General features: G+C 41.0%; 1 protein-coding gene across 7 annotated transcripts in view; it reads left to right on the forward strand.

Annotated features, from left to right (window-relative positions):
• Nucleotides 1-20,033, forward strand: part of LOC105483080 (heterochromatin protein 1 binding protein 3) — a 46,839-nt gene extending 26,806 nt beyond the window's left edge. For 6 of the 7 annotated variants that reach the window (XM_071099080.1, XM_071099083.1, XM_071099086.1 and 3 more), the window contains 5 exons: nucleotides 5,315-5,405; nucleotides 12,546-12,705; nucleotides 14,809-14,920; nucleotides 16,770-16,883; nucleotides 17,653-20,033. In XM_071099080.1, the coding sequence (XP_070955181.1) occupies nucleotides 5,315-5,405; nucleotides 12,546-12,705; nucleotides 14,809-14,920; nucleotides 16,770-16,883; nucleotides 17,653-17,947 (772 nt within the window). In that variant the 3' untranslated portion in view covers nucleotides 17,948-20,033. Of the gene's footprint in view, nucleotides 1-5,314; nucleotides 5,406-12,452; nucleotides 12,706-14,808; nucleotides 14,921-16,769; nucleotides 16,884-17,652 lie in introns of those variants that run through there. The other variant, XM_071099097.1, reaches the window with a different exon arrangement.
• The last annotated feature ends 1,355 nt before the right edge of the window (nucleotides 20,034-21,388 follow it).

Here is a 21,388-nt window from a genome sequence, read left to right on the forward strand (position 1 = left end):
AAGCTTTAAATACCAGCTATAAACTATTAATTCACAAATTTGTGAATCTAGCCCATACCTCCCTTGTAACTTCAGATTCGTGTATATGGATGCCTGTTCAACATCACCACTTGGATGTCTGATTTAAATGTTGAAAACTGAACTCTTGATCCCCACTCTGCTCCACTCCCCCCCAAAATCCCTGCATTTCCCACGTTATCTTCATTTTAGTTCATGACAATATTATCTTTCCACTTGCTGAAACCAAAAACCCTGGCTTTGTGCTGGTCTCTTCTCTTTGTTACACACCTTTCTCTAATCTATAAGCAATTATTTTGCTCTGTCTTTAAAATATATCAGTAAACAGGCTGGGTGCTGTGGCTCATGCCTGTAATCCCAGCACTTTGGGAGGCAGGTGGATCACATGAGGTCAGGAGTTCGAGACCAACCAGGCCAACATGGTGAAACCCTCTCTCTACTAAAAATACAAAAAAATTAGCCAGGCATGGTGGCACGCGCCTGTAGTTCCAGCTACTCAGGAGGCCAAGGCAAGAGAATCACTTAAACCTGGGAGGCAGAGTCTGCAGTGAGCCAAGATCACGCCACTGCATTCCAGCCTGGGCGACAGTGAGGCTCCATCTCAAAATAAAATATAAAATAAAATAAAAAAATAAAATAGTAAACATACTACTTACTCATCACCTGCACCACTACCATTCTCTTCCAGGCCACCATCATCTCTCACCTGTATTAGAGCAATAACTTCCTAACTGCTTTTTTCATGCTCCCTTTCAGTATGTTCTTACCATCATAGTGAGAGTGAGACTTTTTGAAAAATGTAAGTTCTGTCACTTTTTAAAATTTATTTATTTATTTATTTATTTGAGAAGGAATCTTGTTCTGTTTCCCTGGCTGGAATGCAGTGGTGTGATCTCGGCTCACTGCAACCTCCACCCACTGGGTTCAAGTGACTCTCCTGTCTCAGCCTCCCGAGTAGCTGGGATTACAGGCTGTGCCATCATACCTGGGTAATTTCTGTATTTTTAGTAGATTGGGAGTTTCACCATGTTGGCCAGGCTGGTCTCAAATTCCTGGCCTCCAGTGATCTGCCCGCCTTGGCCTCCCAGAGGATTACAGACGTGAGCCACTGCGCCCAGCCTGTCACTTTTTTTTGTTTTTTTTTCAAGCTGGGGTCTTGCTCTGTTGCCCAGACTGGAGTATAGTGGCAAGATTGCGACTCGTGGCAACCTCAAACTCCTAGGCTCAAACAATCCTCCCACTGCAGCCTCCCAAGTAGCTGGGACTGCAGGAATGTGTCACCACATGCAGCTAATAGTTTTTAAGTTTTTTATAGAAACAATCTCCCTACATTGCCCAGACTGGTCTTTAACTCCTGGCCTCAAGTGATCCTCCTGCTTTGGCCACCCAGGTGTTGGAATTACAGGTGTGAACCACTGTGCCCAGTGTCATGTTGCCTTTCTACTCAAACATTCATGTCTTCCCAACCCCCTCACAGGTAAAAAATCAGTCTTTAGGGTTGGGTGTGGTGGCCCACACCTGTAATCCCAGCACTTTGGGAGTCTGAGGTGGGTGGATCACGAGGTCAGGAGTTCGAGACCATCCTGGCCAACATGGTGAAACCTCATCTCTACTAAGCATACAAAAATTAGCCGGGCGTGGTGGCACATGCCTGTAATCCCAGCTACTCAGGAGGCTGAGGCAGGAGAATTGCTTGAACCCGGGAGGCAGAGGTTGCAGGGTTGCAGTGAGCCAAGATTGCGCCACTGCACTCCAGCCTGGGCGACAGAGCAAGACTCCGTCTCGGCGGGGAAACAAACACAAAAAAACAAAAAAATCAATCTTTAAAAGTGCCTTTAAATACAAGGCACTACATTCCCTTGTATCTCTGACCTAAACTACTACTCTTCACTCCCTCACTGGTCTCACAGCCTTTCTGTTGCATTCCCTTTACCTGAATGGCTTTTTCCCCATAAGCCACTTTGCCAGTTCCTTTACTTCCTTAAGTTTTTAGTCTAATATCATCACCAAAGATCTGCCTTGACTATTTTTATTATTGTTGTTACTTTGGCATATAAACAAGAGAAATGTATTTCTCACAGTTGTGCAGACTCGAAGTCTGAGATCAGGGTGCCAGCATGGCTGAGTTCTGTGAGGGCCTCTTCTGGGTTGCAGATTGTCTTCTTCTCATTGTATCTTCATATGACAGAAGGAGCCCTTAATACTTTCTTAAATGTTTTATCTTGGAAATTTTCAAACATGTACAAAGAAACAGAGAACATTAACCATCATACTTAAATCGTTCTTTTTGTTGTTGTTGTTGTTGTTGTTGTTGATGAGATGGAGTTTTGCTCGTTTCCCAGGCTGGAGTACAGTGAGTGGCATGATCTTGGCTCACCGCAACCTCCACCTCCCGAGTTCAAGCTATTCTCCTGCCTCATCAACCTTCCAAGTAGCTGGGATTATAGGCATGTGCCACCACACCCAGCTAATTTTGTATTTTTTGGTACAGATGGGGTTTCTCCATGTTGGTCAGCCTGGTGTCGAACTCCCGACCTCAGGTGATCTGCCTGCCTCAGCCTCCCAAAGTGCTGGGATTCCAGGCATGAGCCACCTCACCCGGCCACTTAAATCATTCTTAACAAAATTAATAATTTATTATTATCTAGTACCCAGTCCGTGTTCAGGTGTCCCTAGTTGTCTCCAGAATGATATTTTACAGTTATTTTTACGAACATGGCCCACACGTTGTATTTGGTTGATAATGACCAACCAAAACCTCTCTGCCGGTCAGGTGCTGCGGTTCACATATGTAATCCCTGCACTTTGGGAGGCCGAAGCAGGAGGATCGCTTGAACCTACAAGTTCAAGACTAGGCTGGGCAACATAGTGGAACTCCCTCTGTACAAAAAAAATAACAAAAATTAGCTGGTGTAGTGTCATGTGCCTATAGTACCAACTACTCGGGAGGCTGAGGCGGCAGAAGGGTTACTTGAGCCTGGGAGATCGAGGCTGCAGTGAGCCGTGATCATACCACTGCGCTCCAGCCTGAGTGACACAGTGAGATCCTCTCTCAAAAAAAAAAAAAAAAAGGGCCGAGTGTGGTGGCTCACGCCTGTAATCCCAGCTCTTTGGGAGGCCGAGGCGGGCGGATCATGAGGTCAGGAGATCGAGACAATCCTGGCTAACATGGTGAAACGCCGTCTATTAAAAATACAAAAAATTAGCTGGGCGTGGTGGCAGGCACCGGTAGTCCCAGCTACTCGGGAGGCTGAGGCAGGAGAATCACTTCAACCTGGGGGGCGGAGGTTGCAGTGAGCCAAGATCGCATCGCTGCACTCCAGCCTGGGCGATGAGCAAGACTCCATCTCAAAAAAAAGAAAAAACAAAAATGTTTAACTCATAGGGTTTGAGTTTCTTAGTCTGTGCTAAGCACTTAGAATAGTCCTTGGCACCTAGTAAATGTTCAACTAATATTCTTATTAGTCTCAGTACCAACTTCTCATAGTATGACCATCACACCATGCTAAACAGGATTCTAATATTTAAAGACATCATGTTTTTTGTTTTGTTTTGTTTTTTATTTTATTTTTTTTGAGACAGAGTCTTGCTCCGCTGTCCAGGCTGGATTGCAATGGCGCAGTCTCAACTCACCGCAACCTCCGCCTCCTGGGTTCAAATGATTCTCCTGCTTCAGCCTCCTGAGTAGCTGGGACTACAGTTGCCTGACACCACACCCGGCTAATTTTTTTGTATTTTTGGTGGAGCCACGGTTTCGCTGTGTTGGCCAGGCTGGTCTCAAACTCCTGACGTTGTGATCCGCCAGCCTTGGCCTCCCAGAGTGTTGGGATTACAAGCATGAGCCACCATGCCCAGCCAAGACATTGGTTTTTTATATAACATGCAAGTTGCCTTCTTAATTTGGTAGTAGTGATTTTTTTGCAACCTAGAAGAAGAACTGGACATATTGGGTACATAGAGACACTGAGTTGGCCTTGAAGAAGGTGTCTTTCGAAATTTTCTAGGTCTGTCATATGGCGTTAGAAGTCAAATGTTAAAATCTAATCTTCAGCCAGGCGTGGTGCCTCATGCCTGTAATCCCAGCATTTTGGGAGGCCTTAGTGAGAGGATTGCTCGAGGCCAGGAGTTGAAGACCAGCCTGAGAAACATAGTGAGACTCCACCTCTACCAAAACAGCAACAACAACAACAACAAAACAATTTAGCCAAGCATAGTGGCACACACTTATACACCCAGCTAGTCCCAGCTACTTGGGAGCCCAAGGCAGGTGGATTGTGTGAGCCTAGGAGATTGAGGCTGCAGCTCGCCATGGTTTGCCACTGCACTGCATCTTGGGCAACAGAGCGAGACCCTGTATCCAAAAAAAAAAAAAAATCCTCATGTAAGATGTAACTCATACTCTGTTTTTGGCTTTTCTCTATTTACATCAAAAAGTGAGCACAGCCCAAGATGCAGTATTATACCCTATACTTTTCTCTAAACATACTAATGTATTTGGAGACCTCTTAGATTCTTAATTTTCAACTCTTAGTTATTTCAAGAGTTCTCTTGATTTTCTTAATTTCATGTATGCATTTCTGACAGGCCAGTGTTCACAGTTGGCCTCAGAGAATTCCAGAGTTGAATGAGACTTTTAAGATATCCATCCCTTGCTTGATTACTCAGTTTGATCATGGTTGTGGTCCAATGGCAACCAGTGGTGGGTGGGTTTTTGGAGTGTCTTGGCAATTTAGAAATTGGTTCTATATGGTATGAGATTCTGTATGTATAAATAATGACTTAGCTTCTTTACTTGAAAGAAAAGAGTACCTCTTATTAAGGATGCCAGCAATTTGTTACTTTTTTTTTTCATTTTAACAAAGCTAATACTAGTAATCAGAGGCTGGGCATGGTGGCTCCCGCCTGTAATCCCAGCACTTTCGGAGACCAAATTGGGCAGATCACCTGAGGTCAAGAGTTCGAGACCAGCCTGACCAACATGGATAAACCCCGTCTCTACTAAAAATACAAAATTAGCTGGGCGTGGTGGCGCATGCCTGTTATCCCCCAGCTACTCGAGAGGCTGAGGCAGGAGAATTGCTGAACCCGGGAAGTGGAGGTTGCAGTGAGCCAAGATTGTGCCATTGCACTCCAGCCTGGGCAACAAGAGTAAAGCTCCATCTCAAAAAAAATAATGATGATAATAATAGTAATCAGAACTCTAGATCTGGGAATAACCCTGTATCTATTTCTTTACATTTTTTTTTTTATTAATGTATTTATCACTGTTTTTTTGTTTGTTTGTTTTTCTTTGCAGGCCTCAGCTGTTGAAGAACGCTCTGCAGAGAGCAGTAGAGAGAGGCCAGTTAGAACAGATAACTGGCAAAGGTGCTTCAGGGACATTCCAGGTTAGAAATCAGAGGCCTGGTTGTGGAGAAGTGCTTTTTAAAGTTTTTGGTTTCAGGACCTCCTTCCTTATACTGTAAAAATTTATTGAGGAACCTCAAATAATTTTTGTTTATGTGGGTTGTATCTGTCAACATTTACTATGTTAGAAACTAACACTGAGGTCTGGGTGTGGTGGCTCACACCTGTAATCCCAGTACTTTGGGAGGCTGAGGCGGGTGGATCACCTGCGGTTGGGAGTTCGAGACCAGCCTGGTGAAACCCCGTTGTCTCTACTAAAAATATAAAAATGAGCTGGGCGTGGTGGCACGTGCCTGTAGTCTCAGCTACTTGGGAAGCTGAGACAGGAGAATCACTTGAATGCGGGAGGTGGAGGTTGCATTGAGCTGAGATCGCACCACTGTGCTCTAGCCTAGGTGACAGAGTGAGATTCCATCTCAAAAAAAAAAAAAAGAAAACTGAGGAAAATTTTAAATATTTATTGATTTACTTTAAAATAATAGTAGAAAACCCATTACATGTTTACATAAATTACATATTTTTTAGTGAAAAATAACTGTCCTCCCCCTTCACCTCCCAGCCCTTTTTTTGAGACAGCGTTTCGCTCTGTTTCCCAGGCTGGAGTGCAGTGGCACAATCGCAGCTCACTGTAGCCTCTATCTCCCAGGTTCAAGCGATCCTCCAGCGCCAGCCTCCCAAAGTGCTGGGATTGTATCTGTCTCCCCCAATTTTTTTTTTAATGAGAAGTCGTCAGGCACTGTTTACATTTTTGCAAATGTCTTTAACGTCTAGCATAACAGAAGACAGCTAGTATCTGTTCCAGTTTATTTCGGGTTACTTATTTGAAGAAAATCTAACCTCACACAGAAATACAGTTAGAAAATGATGGAATATTTTAAGATAACTTTCAGATAGTTGTAGAAATTATTATTTCATACTACACCAAAACTCAATAAATTGTTATTTTTTAGCAGCTTTATTGAGGTCGATTTACATACCATATACAATTTAATTTATATAATTACAGTTTATAACCCAGTGATTTTTAGTAACTTTATAGAGTTGTACAACTGTTACAGTCCAATTTTCGGACATTTCTGTCACCCAGAAAAGATCCCTTGTAACCATTTGCAGTCACTCCCTATTCCAAAAGCAACCTCAGGCAACCTCTAGTCTGTTCTCTGTCTGCACATGTGCATTTTCTTCATGTTTCATGTGGATAGAATCATGTACTATGTGATCTTCTGTGTCTGGCTTCTTTTACCTTGATGTTTTTGAGTTTTATCCACATTGCAGCATGTACCAGTACTTTCATTCTTTTTTATTGTCCAATAGTATTTCATTCTATGGATGTCACATTTTGTTTGTCTATTCATGAGATGATGGTGGACATTTGGATTATTTCTACTTTTCAGCTAATTATGAATAATACTGCCTATGAACATTTATGTTCAAGTCTTTGTGTGGATATGTTTTCAGGACTTGCTGGGCCATATGGTAAATTTATGTTCTAAGAAACTGGCAGTGTTTATAAGGGCTCAAGTCATTTTGTTTTGTTTTGTTTTGTTTTGAGATAGGGTCTCACTCTGTCACCTAGGCTAGAGTGCAGTGGTGTGATCTCAGCTCACTGCAACCTCCACCTCCCTGGCTCAATTGATCCTCCCATCTTAGCCTCCCTAGTATATGGGATTATGGGACACCACCATGCCTGATTAATTTTTCTGTGTTTTATAGAAATGGGGTTTCGCCGTGTTGCCGAGGCTGCTCTTGAACTTCTGGGTTCAGTGAAGTAGTCTGCCTGCCTCAGCTTCCCGAGGTGTTGGAATTACAGGTGTGACCCACCTGACCAGGGCTCAATTTTCTCCATATCCTCTTCAACATTTGTTACTCTTTTTTATTGTAGCCATACTAGTGGATATAGGTTATCTCATTGTAGTTTTGATTGGCATTTCCCTAATAGTTACTGATGTTGAGCATCTCTTGTGCTTAAGGCCATTTGTTTATTTTCTGTAGTGAAATGTGTATTCAGATCTTTTGCCCATTTTTAAAATGGAGTTATTCGCTATAAGAATTCATTACTCTAGATATAAAGTCCCATCAAGTGTTTTCTCCTGTGACTTTCTCAGTAGTATCTTTTGAAGTGTTTAATTTTTAATGAAGTCCTATTTATCATTTTTAAAAATTGCTTTTGCAGTTTTATGGTTATCTAAGAAACATTGCCTAAGTAAATTTACTCCTATGTTTTGGAGTTTTATAGTTTTGACTTTTAAATTTAGGTCTGTGATCTATATTGTTTTGTTTATAGTGTGAGGTAAGGATATAATTTATCTTTTTGCATGTGGGTATCTGATCATCCTAGCACCTTTTATTGAAAAGACTGTCCCTTCCCTATTGAATTGCCTTGGCATCTTATGAAAATCAATTGACCATAAATACAAGGGTTTATTTCTGGATTCTGAGTTCTCTTTTGTTGTTCTATATGTGTATCCTTCATGCCAGTACTCCACTGTCTTATTGGCTGTAGCTTTATAGTGAATTTTGAAATTTGGAATTATAAGCCCTCTAACTTTTTCAGGAATGTTTTGACTATGCTGGGTCCTGTACAGTTCCATACAAATTGTCCATTTCTGCCAAAAAACAAACAGCTGGAGTTTTAGTAGGAATTGCATTGAACCTATAGATCAATTTGGGGAGACTCACTATCTTTACAATGTTGAGTTTTCCAATCCATGACACAGAAGGTCTCTTTATTTAATTTCTCTCAGTAGTCTTTTGTAGTTTTCAGTGTACGAGTCTTGAATTTTTTTTGTTAAATTTATTGCCAAGTATTTTATTCTTTTTCCATGCCGTCATGAGTGGTGGAAGTGTTTTCTAATTTTCGTTTTCAGGTTGTTAGTGCTAACCTGTAGAAGTACAATTGATTTGTCCATTGCTCTTGTGTCCTTCACCCTTGCTAAACTCATCAGTTGTAGTAGTTTCTTTGTGAATTCCATACAGTTTTCTATATACAGGATCCGTTATCTGCAAATAAAGAGCATTTTACTTCTTCCTTTCCAGTCTGGATGTCTTTTACTTCTTCTGATTGCCTGATTGCTCTAGATTAACCTCCATTACAGTGTTGAATAGAAGTAGTAACAGCAGACATCTTTGCCTTGTTCCACATCCTGGAGAGAAAACATTCAGTCTTTCACAAGTTAGCTGTAGGTTTTTCATAGATGCCTATTGTCAGGTTGAGCAAGTTCCCTTCTATGCTACTAGTTTCCTGGGAGTTTTTTTTTTAATCATGAATGGCTGTGGGATTTGTCAAGTGCTTTTTCAGTGTCTGTTGAGATGATTGTGTGGTTTGTGTCCTTTGTTCATATGGTCTGTTAACATTATTTGTTTTGTGGTAAATTCTTTAAAGTTTAGTTGCCATGTGGAACCTGAAACCATAATCAGTGAATTTCTTGGACTATGTTACCTTAAAATTTATTGAACTTTGAATAGATATTTTAATCCAACATAATTTTGTAGCACAATACATTGACATTGGTCATTTGAAAAACAGTGGCTCGCAGTTATGTAGATTTTCCAAATGTTGGCATTTCATTATATACGATAACAAAAATCACAGTCATTGGTATCGGCCACTGATCTTACAAGAACAGTATTTAAGTATTGGGAAAATAACAAACTCACAGTGATAGATACAAGTTTTTCAGAATTTAAATTTTCTCTTGAAAGTTTGAATTTTATCATTGGCAACAAATACTATTGTTTTTTGACATGGCCGGCTCTTAGTTCATTTTCAAGATACTGTCTACCTCATAACCAGTAGGTTAGCTGTCAGTTATTTTTTCAAGTAAAGTATTCCAGGCTGGGCGCGGTGGCTCACACCTGTAATCCCAGCACTTTGGGAGGCTGAGGCCGGCGAATCACGAGGTCAGGAGATCGAGACCATCCTGGCTAACACGGTGAAACCCAGTCTCTAGTAAAAATACAAAAAATTAGCTGGGCATGGTGGCACACACCTGCAATCCCAGCTACTTGGGAGGCTGAGGCAGGAGAATCGCTTGAACCCGGGAGGCGGAGGTTGCAGTGAGCCGAGATCACACCACTGTACTGCCTCCAGCCTGGGTGACAGAATGAGACTCCGTCTCAAAAAAAAAAAGTGTTCGAAGAAAAGTGCAGCTAATCCAGCTCATAACTCTAACAATTACACAAGTGCTTTTCCTGGATACCATCATGTCTGCATATGTAGCAGATACGGATTATGTGTTCTTCCTGTTTCATCACATAAAATATTCTAAAGACACATATTCAGAAGTTGAGATAATTTTTAGAACTTTATCAAGGGCATTCTAAGTGAATTGGTGTTCTTTTTTAAAACCATAAGTACATAGCAGTAAAGAAGACAATAACCACATTTTTGTGCCTCTGCCTTTATCTGTGGTAAGCTGACAGCAGTTTTACTCACCATTGCTTCTGCACCATCAGTGCAAATGTCAAAATAGCGAAAAGGCCAGGTGTGGTGACTCACACCTGTAATCCTAGCACTTTGGGATGCCCAGGCGGGCGGTTTACTTGGTCAGGAGTTTGAGGCCAGCCTGGCCAACATGGTGAAACCCCGTCTCTACTAAGAATACAAAAATTAGCCAGGTGTGGTGGCGGGTGCCTTTAGTCCCAGCTACTCTGGAGAAAGATGCAGGAGAAGCTCTTGAATTCGAGAGGCGGAGGTTGCAGTGAGCCCAGACCACGCCATTGCACAACAGAGTGAAACACTGTCTCAAAAAAAAAAAAAGTGAAAAAGCAAATCACATTTTAAGTTTTTGTTTGTTTTTTGAGATGGAGTCTTGCAGCAATGAGTACAGTGGCTTGATCTCGGCTCACTGCAACCTCCACCTCTGAGGTTCAAGCGATTCTCCTGCCCCAGCCTCCCAAGTAGGTGGGATTACAGGCATGTACCACCACACCCGGCTAATTTTTGTATTTTTGGTAGAGACAGGGTTTCACCATGTTGGCCAGGCTGGTCTTGAGCTCCTGACCTCAGGTGATCCACCCGTCTCAGCCTCCCAAAGTGCTGGGGTTACAGGCATGAGCCACCACATCTGGCCTATCTTAGTTTTATTATACGAATAGTTTTGATTTTGCAGATCCTCTGAAAGGGTCTCAGGAACCCAGACGGTTGTAACCAGACCATTCTTTAAGAACCACTAACCAGTTTTGTAGAGCATTTCTGGTTTTCTCCTTTTCCCTTTTTGCGTATTATTGCTAACCTTTGTTCCCACACCTTTCATTTTCAAAGTATGCTGTGTAATTTTCTTTTGTATGATACTTTTTTTTTTTTTTTTTTTTAGTTTATTTATTTATTTATTTTTAGAGACAGAGTCTTGCTCTGTCACTCAAACTGGAGTATAGTGATGTAATCATAGCTCACTGTAGCCTCAACTTCCTGGGCTTAAGCCATCCTCCCGCCTCAGCCTTTCATGTAGGTAGGACTACAGGCACGCCACCATTCATAGCTAGTTTTTTAATTTTTAGTAGACAGAAGGTCTTGCCATGTTGCCCAGTTTGGTCTTGAACTCTTGGCCTCAAGCAGTCCTCCCCCATTAGCCTCCCAAAGTACTGGGATTACTGTGCTCCCTGATACCCTCAATATTTATCAAAATTTTTACTTGCTATTTTCCTCATAGGATTAAAAGGGCTATTTATTATTTTTTATAACTACAGCTGACCCTTGAACAACATAGGGGTTAAAGGTGCAGATCCCCCATGCATTAAAAAAATTTCATACATAACTTTAGATTCCCAGCAAACTTGACTTTTAATAGCCTACTGTTGACCGGAAGCCTTACAGTTAATACACATTTTGTGTGTTGTATGTATGATATAATGTACTCTTAAAATAAAGCTAGAGAAAAGAAAATATTATTGAGAAAATCATAAGAAAGAGGAAATATGGCCAGCCATGGTGGCTCACACCTGTAATCCCAGCACTTCGGGAGGCCGAGGCAGGCGGATCTCCTAAGGTCTGGAGTTCAAGACCAGCCTGGCCAACATGGTAAAACCATGTCTCTACTAAAAATAAAAAAATGAGCCAAGCCTGGTGGTGGATACCTGTAATCCCAGCTACTTGGGAAGTTGAGGCAGGAGAATTGCTTGAACCCAGGAGACAGAGGTTGCAGTGAGCCGAGACCACGCCATTGCAATCCAGCCTGGACGACAGAGCAAGACTCCATCTCAAAAAAAAAAAAAAAAAAAAAAAAAAGAATATATTTACTCTTCATTAAGTGGAAGTGGATGATCGTAAATGTCTTTATCCTTGTCATCTTCGAGTTAAGTAGGCTGAGGAGGACAAGGAGGTATTGGTCTTGCTGTCTTGGGGTGGCAGGCAGAGGCAGAAGAAAATCCACATATAAGTGGACCAGCACAGATAAAACTGTGTTGTGTTCAAGGGTCAGATGTACTTCATTTTTCAGATTCAGAAAAGTGAAAATTATTTATTCTCAAATAAAATAATGTTTATTTATTTATTTATTTATTTTTAGACAGAATCTTGCTCTGTCGCCGAGGCTGGAGTTCACTGGCATGATTTCGGCACACTGCAACCTCCGCCTCTTGGGTTCAAGTGATTCTCCTGCCCCAGCCTCCCAAGTAGCTGGGACCACAGGCACTTGCCACCAAACCTGGCTGCTATTATTTTTTTTTTTTTTTGTATTTTTAGTAGAAACAGGTTTTCGCCGTGTTGGCCAGGCTGGTCTCGAACTCCTGGCCTTAAGTGATCTGCCTGCCTGTTCCTCCCAAAGTGCTGGGACTATAGGTGTGAGCACCCAGCCAAAAGAATCTTAATTTTTAGGGACCTAACTGGTTAACCTGCTTATTGGGGTACAGTTGTCGGTATCTTTGGGTTAGGTTGGCTGTCATTTTAGGGTGGATGGAGGGTAGATGGAAGAAGAAAATATCCATAGGAGGGTTGGGACTTCTCAGTTAGATTGAATACCTGTTGAATGGGAAGAGAAAGTCCCTAAGCTGACAATTTATTGTAAAACATATCTGTGCTAATAATGCAGGAACTCCGACCCACCTGGTGCAGAGGAGTCTTGTCTTGACCTGCTTTGGGAGAGTGTTGTCTTGATGCTTTTCTCTTCCTCCTTGGAAAACAGCTGAAGAAATCAGGGGAGAAACCCCTGCTTGGTGGAAGCCTGATGGAATATGCAATCTTGTCTGCTATTGCTGCCATGAATGAGCCGAAGACCTGCTCTACCACTGCTCTGAAGAAATACGTCCTAGAGAATCACCCAGGAACCAATTCTAACTATCAAAGTAAGACTCAGTTGTATATATTTAACTGGGATTAGGAGAATTTTCTTTTGAAAAAACTATAGAAGTCCAGGTGCTGTGACTCATGCCTGTAATCCCAGCACTTTGGGAGGCTGAGGTGGGCGGATCACGAGGTAGGGAGTTCGAGACCAGTCTGGCCAACATAGTGAAACTCCATCTCTACTTAAAATACAAAAAAATTAGCAGGGTGTGGTAGTTGTGCGCCTGTAGTCCCAGCTACTCGGGAGGCTGAGGCAGGAGAAACGCATGAACCCAGGAAGCAGAGGTTGCAGTGAGCTGAGATCACACCATTGCATTCCAGTCTGGGCGACAGTTGCAAGACTGTGTCTCAAAACAAAAAAAAAAAAAGAAGAAAAAAACATAGAGATCATGCTATTAATGTCAAAGTATTAACTACTGACTGTGAAAACCAAGAGGGAACAGCCTTACAAATTTAATATTTACAAAAAGAAAAATAATCAAAACTGAATTCTTAATTTAAAGCATATCCTTGTAAGAAGTCGATTTTACTTTACTGTAAATTTTATTTTTTTAACTGATTTTATTTTTCTGATTTTTTTATTGTAATTCAGATAAATCTCTGGGTTCAAAACAACTCTAAATTATAGTATATTTTTTCCTACTTCTGGATGTTCACCAAAAACATCTAATTTTACTTTGAAACAAAGCCAGGATTTTAGAATACTTACTACTTACATTAGTTCTTATTAACCTAAGCCCCACAACAGAAAATACTTTATTTCAGTAAAGTATATTTACTCTAGGAGGTGGTGATTTGAGATGAGACACCCTGCCTTATCAGCATTATCATGTATGGATTGGTGAGACTGGGTGACTTCTCAATGAACTATTAGAAGAGACACAATGTTGTAGGGTGAGGGATATGGAAATTAAGTAACAGAAGAAGGCAATCCAGAATATATTATTGTAAATTAAAAGGTAATTTTGAAGTCTTTTTTTTTATTTAGACGGAGTCTCACTCTGTTGCCCAGGCTGGGGAGCGTAGTGGTGTGATCTCTGCTCACTGCATATTTCGCCTCTCCTGGGTTCATGCCATTCTCCTGCCTCCACCTCCTGAGAAGCTGGGACTACAGGCATCTTTAACACACCCAGCTAATTTTTTTTTGTTTGTTTTTGTTTTGTTTCTGGTTTTTTTGGTAGAGTCAGGGTTTCACCGTGTTAGCCAGGATGATCTCGATCTCCTCACTTCATGATCTGCGCCACCTCGGCCTCCCAAAGTGCTAGGATTACAGGCATGAGCCACCACGCCCGGCCTATTTCATGATTTTCTGTTTGCCAAATGTTTTAAGAGAAGATGAATTTGGTTAACAAGCCTTTCAGTTTCATTGATATTTGCAGCTGTTTTTTGGATACTGGATCACCATAAAATATATTTTGGATGTGTCTCTGTAAGGAAGATGAGAATGAAGGACTTCAGGAACCATGATACTGTTTTGTTACTGTTTACTGACTTATGAATAATTCGTTCTGTTCCTCTTTATAAGATATTCTCCTAGATGATTATCAATACCTATAGGTAGATGTTTAAATGAATGGAAATAATTAAATATTTAATTTTAGGTCTGCTGTTTATGTGCTACCTTAGAGCAAGTCACTTAACTACTTTGAGCTCAAGTCACTTAACCACTCTGGAGTTTTTTCTTTTCTATGAAATAAGGTATTTGACTCAATGGTCTCTAATGTCTCTTTTCATTATAACTCTTGCCAGGTATGGTGGCTCATACCTGGAGTCCCAGCTGTTTGGGAGGCCAAGGTGGGAGTATTGCTTGAGCCCAGGAGTTTGAGACCAGCCTGGGCAACATAGTGAGACTTTGTCTCTATATTTTGCAAAATTTTTAAATATATATATGTATGTATGTATATAATTTAACTCTTGCCAAACTTATAGGCATTAAATAAATGTTTAATGAATTAAATACCTTTGAACACATAGGATTCGCTTAGTGTTTGTCAATTACTATATGTGACAGGATATTAAATTGATGGGCATCTGTTTGTGGTTGAGGGGTTGAGGAAATTATCTGAATAACTAGATAACTTTCATTTCTGAATTTTTTTGTTTAGTGCATTTGCTGAAAAAAACCCTGCAGAAATGCGAAAAGAATGGGTGGATGGAACAGATCTCTGGGAAAGGGTTCAGTGGCACCTTCCAGCTCTGTTTTCCCTATTATCCCAGGTGAGCACTTAGCCTATAATAGATCACTGTAAATTTATAATCTGATTCTAAGTTACACATTTAGTTTAATTTATTTTACCCTCATTACTGTTTTAGTGAACTGGAAATACAGTCATCCTTTGTTATGTGTGGGGCATTGGTTACAGAACTGCCCGCATACCCAAATGCACATGTATTCAGCCCTGTGGAATCCACGTATCTGAAAAGTCTGTCCTCCTTGTATGCAGGCTTTGCATCCTGCGAATGTTATATTTCTGATCGGTGTCTGGTTGAAAAAAAAGTCCACGTATAAAGTGGACTCATGCGTTTCAAACCTGTGTTGTTCAAAGGTCAACTGTATTTGAAAATAAAGATGACTTAAGGCAGTATTATTTTGGAGTAAAAGGTTTTTGTTTAACAATAGGGATTTTAGCCAGGCATCAGATTATTTGAGATCCTTGGATGGTCACTTTGATATTCATTCCTCCTTTATCAAGTAAATGATAATGACAGATTCTTAGAGGATTATGAATGAGTTTTTGTTTTTGTTTTTTGAGACAGGGTCTCACTCTGTCGCCCAGGCTGGAGTAGTGGTATAATCTCAGCTCACTGCAACCTCCGCCTCCTGAGCTCAAGTGATCCTCCCACCTCAGTCTCCCACGTAGCTGAGACTACAGATGTGTGCCACCACACCCGGCTAATTTTTGTGTTTTTTGTAGAGATGGGGTCTCGCCATGTTATCCAGGCTGGCCTTGATCTCCTGGGCTCAAGCAGTCCTCCCGCCTCAGCCTCCCAAAGTGATGGGATTATATGTATAAGTTTTAATTGTCCAATACCAAGTGGGGAGAACATTGACTGTTTACAAGAATCTTAACTCTGCCTTCATACTGTAGAGACAGGGACACTTTTACTTGAAAATTTGTCTCTCGCAAATACCTTATTTATTCTTTGAAACAAAAAAATGTATTGAGCACCTCCTGTGGTCCAAGCATTGTTTCATGCACCGGTGTTAAAGCCTTTTGATTTCCAGTAAAGTTCATAACATATACCACTAAGACCCTGTTTTAGCAAGACTATTGTGTAACTTTCTTATATTTTTCTGTACAAACATAAGTTACTTGGCTGAATACATATTATATGAATTTTTCAAACATTAAATTAAATTCCCAAAGTCACACATACAAAATGTTACATTCTGCCAGGTGTAGTGGGATGCACTTGTAGTCCTAGCTACTTGGGAAGGTGAGGTGGGAGGATCCCTTGAGCCTAGGAATTTGATTCCAGCCTGAGCAACATAGCAAGACCCTGTGTCTGAAAAAAACAAGAAACACACACACATATATGTATGTGTATATGTTATTTAAGGACATGTTAATCAAAGGAATCAAGGTTTATACCACCAAGGACAAAAAAGAGTTTAGGAGATCCTTGCTGAGTTTCTGTAAAGCTTTGAAGAGATTTAGGCCTTTGAGGTCTTCTGTTAAGACTTGGAGGTCTTTTGCCAGTATTTATTATGAGGCTGAAGTGTGTATTCCATGCAGACTGTTCATTGCTGTGTACTCATTGGCTAATACAGTGCCAGACACATATTAGGGGTTTAAGTAGTTGTTTACTAAATAAATGATTATGGGTTAATTTTATTAAATAGTGGGTATAGAATTAGGCATGGTACAGGACTTTTATAGATTTGGCATAACTTTATATGTATGTTCAAAATACGGTAAATTGTAACCTGATACATGTAGCCTAACTTGACATTTTTGGGAAGGGTGGGAAGAAGTGGGAAATGTCCAGGTAAGAGCATCTAGGTTCACATTATTTTTCTTGTCTTATACGGGACTTGTGTTTTAATCTAATTTTCCCCCCATAGCCCAGGAGTTCTATTTCCGAAGAAAGAGCCAGACGATTCTAGAGATGAGGATGAGGATGAAGATGAGTCATCAGAAGAAGACTCTGAGGATGAAGAGCCGCCACCTAAGAGAAGGTGAAAACCCCTTGTGGGGAGGACACTAAATACCTCAGAGCTGAAAATAGTACCATAGGAGGGGCTGAAGCTAAAAAGTGTTTCAGAAACTCAGGACCCCTCTCAAGTTCTTTATATAAATTTGGATTGATCTTCTCTCTTGAAAATCAAGGGCTCCAAACTTTTAGGGCAAGGCTGTGTGTATCCCCAGTTTAGTTATTCAAAGAAAAATAATTCCACATTTCCCTAGGAAAAACGTCATGAAATTATGTCTAGACTTCATGAATTGGTTGAATTTTATTTTAGTAAAATCTCTAGTAAAAAAATTGTCACATTCCTATTCTTAACATAAGTGACCGCTTCATATGCCATTTCTCTCTCTCTCTCTCTCTCTCTTTTTTTTTTTTTTTTTTTTTTTTTTTGAGACAGAGTCTCGCTCTGTCGCCCAGGCTGGAGTGCAGTGGCCGGATCTCAGCTCACTGCAAGCTCCGCCTCCCGGGTTTACGCCATTCTCCTGCCTCAGCCTCCAGAGTAGCCGGGACTACAGGCGCCCGCCACCTCGCCCAGCTAGTTTTTTGTATTTTTTAGTAGAGACTGGGTTTCACCGTGTTAGCCAGGATGGTCTCGATCTCCTGACCTCGTGATCCACCCGTCTCGGCCTCCCAGAGTGCTGGGTTTACAGGCGTGAGCCACCGTGCCCGGCCTGCCATTTCTCTTTAGAAAGCTTCTGGTTGTCCCAAGAAAACAAATTTCTTAAGAAGTGATGGTCTTTGCTCTTTGGTTCTCACAGGTTGCAGAAGAAAACCCCAGCCAAGTCCCCAGGGAAGGCCACGTCTGTGAAGCAGAGAGGGTCCAAACCTACACCTAAAGTCTCAGCTGCCCAGCGGGGGAAAGCTAGGCCCTTGCCCAAGAAAGCCCCTCCTAAGGCCAAAACTCCTGCCAAGAAAGCCAGACCCTCACCCACAGTCATCAAGAAACCTAGTGGTGGCTCCTCAAAGAAGCCTGCAACCAGTGCAAGAAAGGAAGTAAAATTGCCGGGCAAGGGTAAATCCACCATGAAGAAGTCTTTCAGAGTGAAAAAGTAAATTTTATAGGAAAAAAGGGTATCATGATGAAATTCAAAATCTTATTTTCTAAGGTCAGTGTGCATTTGTTTAGTTTTGATGCTTTTCAAATTACATTATTTTCCTCCCCTATGAACATTGTGGGGAGGGACTATAAATAAACCAGTGTAGGCATTTGCTAGCTTTAGGTGCTTTTCTTGGTGCCTGCCCTTTTCCTTGTTCATTTTAATTTCTGCAATAATCCTGGACTTTCCTAAACTATGTAATCTATACTTGTCCTTTTTTGCCCCCTCCCCCAACCCCTATTGTTTTTATGGTCAGCTTTGCCTTTTTTTTTTCCTTCCAATTTTATCTGAACAGTTGCAACGATTTTTATATTTGTAGAAAGCATCAAGAATGGTATGTCAGTCAGGTCCTGGAAGTAAAATGGAGGTGAAATATAGCACTGACTGAATTGTAAAGCCTCCTGCCTGGAAACTTCAGTGATAGCTGTAATAATTAATCTTATTTATAAAAGCCACTCCACTAACCTTTTCTCTCCAACTATAAACACAGAGACAGCTTTGGGAATAAGCCAAAAACAGTGTGATCTCATTAGATTTTGAAGATATATGACTTATTTGGGTTAGTTTTCATATTGATCAATTTCCATGTATTTTTCACTGGCCCAAAGTATTGCATTCCCTTAACAGCAAGCACAAGTTCTCTATATCACTTGTTTTTGTTGTTGTTGTTGTTGTTATTGTTATTTTGAGACAGAGTCTTGCTCACGTGCCCTGGAGTGCAGTGGCACAATCTTGGCTCACTGCAACCTCCGCCTCCTGGGTTCAAGCAATTCTCCTGCTTCAGCCTGCCAAGTAGCTGGGATTACAGGTGTGCACCACCACGCCTGGCAATTTATTTGTATTTTTAGTAGAAATGGGGTTTCACCGTGTTGGTCAGGCTGGTCTCGAACTCCTGACCTCAGGTGATCCACCTCCCAAAGTGCTGGGATTACAGGAGTGAGCCACCATGCCCGGCCTATCCCACTTGGTTTTTGACTGAAGGGGAAGTATAGAAATATGTTGATTTGTGATTTCTGGTGTCACCTGTGTTACCAAAAACCAAAACAAATTTTTTTTTTTTTTTTTTGAGACAGAGTCTCGCTCTGTCACCCAGGCTGGAATGCAGTGGCATGATTTTGGCTTACTGCAACCTCCGCCTCCCAGATTCAAGCAATTCTCCTGCCTCAGCCTCCCGAATTGGGACTACAGGCGCGTGCCACCACGCCCAGCTAATTTTTTGTATTTTTAGTAGAGATGGGGGTTTTACCATGTTAGCCAGGATGGTCTCGATCACCTGACCTCATGATCTGCCCACCTCAGCCTCCCACAATCCTGGGATTACAGATGTGAGCCACGGTTCCCAGCCCAAATCTTCTTGATCATACGTTTAAATATATTTTTTAATATTGGGAGCATGAGTTGTCACTTCTTGTTTGCCTTTTTTATAAGGCAATATTGGAGAGTTACATCATTGCTAATGTAGAAATGTTAAGTGGAAAAATATACAGTTTGGTAAAATAGATTCCACATTTATTTGTGGGTTTTTTCCCCTCCTTTCTTTCCACAGCACTTTTGATATCAAGCAAGTGGCTTCCTTTTTGAGATATTAAAAAAAAAAAAAGGAAGAAAAGTAAATGAAGCCCAACTACCTAACCCTTTCTTATTTGTATTTGTTTTAGTATTGTGAAGTTGTGTTAAATAGTACTAGCTAGAAATACCAATTTCTGGTTATCATTTCTCTTCCCTGTGGCACTTGACATTTTAATTGTCTTAAACTTTTTGAAGTACATCTTCTGGCCCCTTGAGTACTGCCAGAGGCAAAAGATGTTTGTTTCTTACTCATTCCACTTTTGTCTCCTGGGATCCCTTCTGTAGCCTAAAGTATGGCTGGGAAATGGACTTGAGAAGATTGGCTTGAATTAGATCATGATCATGTGTGATCCCATCATGAGTTCATTGGAATTTGTGTTGCATGTAAGGCAATCTTTCCTGTTGTAAATCTTCCTTTTTTTATGTACATATATTTTGAAAAATATGAATAAACATGAAATTTTAAAAGCTGCTGAACCGTAGCTTATATTTAAAGGTTTTGAGTATAGTATGTCTTCAGAAGTAGATAAGTGCTAAGTGTCACCCTCACTTCAAGTCTTTTCTACTCCTTGAAATGAACACCATCATTTTCCTTTTTAAATACAAGCTCCAGTTCATGTGCTTTGGAATTCTTAGAGAGGGTAAATGATGTTTCCAGATACATTGAATGCTAATTACTTAGTGAATCAAAGGTTTAAAAAATCATTTTGTGTTTTATTAAGGACTGCTTTCAAGATCATAGAGTACAATCTTTCATGTTCAATAAATGTTCAATGTTCAGATAAGTCCTTGGACTAGAAAAAATTAACAGTACTGCAGAAGATAACAGATAAACCCTAGATATCAAATTCTAGAAAGAAATTGTAGTAATTTCTCTTGTGCTCTCTAGCAAGTAATGATTCTTAATAGTATGGATGTTAGGTACCTGTGCTCAGAATTCTATACTCTTCTGGAATCAAAAGTTGGGAGATTTTGGTTGGTTTCTTTGCTTTATGATACTGCTTTTTAAAAGACTGAGTAATCACCTGGTGGCTGTATTGCACACCAGGCACTTAAGCACAGGCTGAGAAGTTTAGAACATTTAAAGTTTCTTCCAACTCTAACATTCTGTTAACTATAAGGACAGTTTGTTTCAACATATGTAAAGGGAAAAAACAGGAGGGTCATTGCACTCTTCCACGAACATCCACAGCTGTCAAAGACATACACCTTACTTACATTGAGATAAAAGAATGTTTGATTTTTCCCTTCCAGGCATTCCAAAGGAGCAGAACACGTTTATAGTTTTTATTTCTCTGTTCAGAAAGGGGAACAACAAACCCCAGAGGTAATCCCAGAAATCTCTAGCATGGATCAATAGCTTCAGTACTCTGTTGGTGGCTTAGTGACCTCATTTAGAGTGTTTCATACACTCTGAAACTACCTACAAGCTACCTTTGATAAATGAGTCTCAGAAAGTGCTGGGAGAGAGATTGTTGGCTTTTTTTTTTTTTTTGAGACGCGTCTCGCTTTGTCGCCCGGGCTGGAGTGCAGTGGCGTGATCTCGGCTCACTGCAAGCTCCGCCTCCTGGGTTCACACCATTCTCCTGCCTCAGCCTCCGAGTAGCTGGGACTACAGGCACCTGCTACCACGCCCGGCTAATTTTTGTATTTTTAGTAGAGACGGGGTTTCGCCGTGTTAACCAGGATGGTCTCCATCTCCTGACCTCGTGATCTGCCCGCCTCGGCCTCCCAAAGTGCTGCGATTACAGGCGTGAGCCACCACGCCCGGCCAATTGTTGGCTTCTTAACCTACAAAATGAGGAAGAAAAGACACCATTGCTGCGAA

This window comes from Macaca nemestrina, chromosome 1, assembly GCF_043159975.1.
Source record: "Macaca nemestrina isolate mMacNem1 chromosome 1, mMacNem.hap1, whole genome shotgun sequence".
Lineage (NCBI taxonomy): Eukaryota > Metazoa > Chordata > Mammalia > Primates > Cercopithecidae > Macaca > Macaca nemestrina.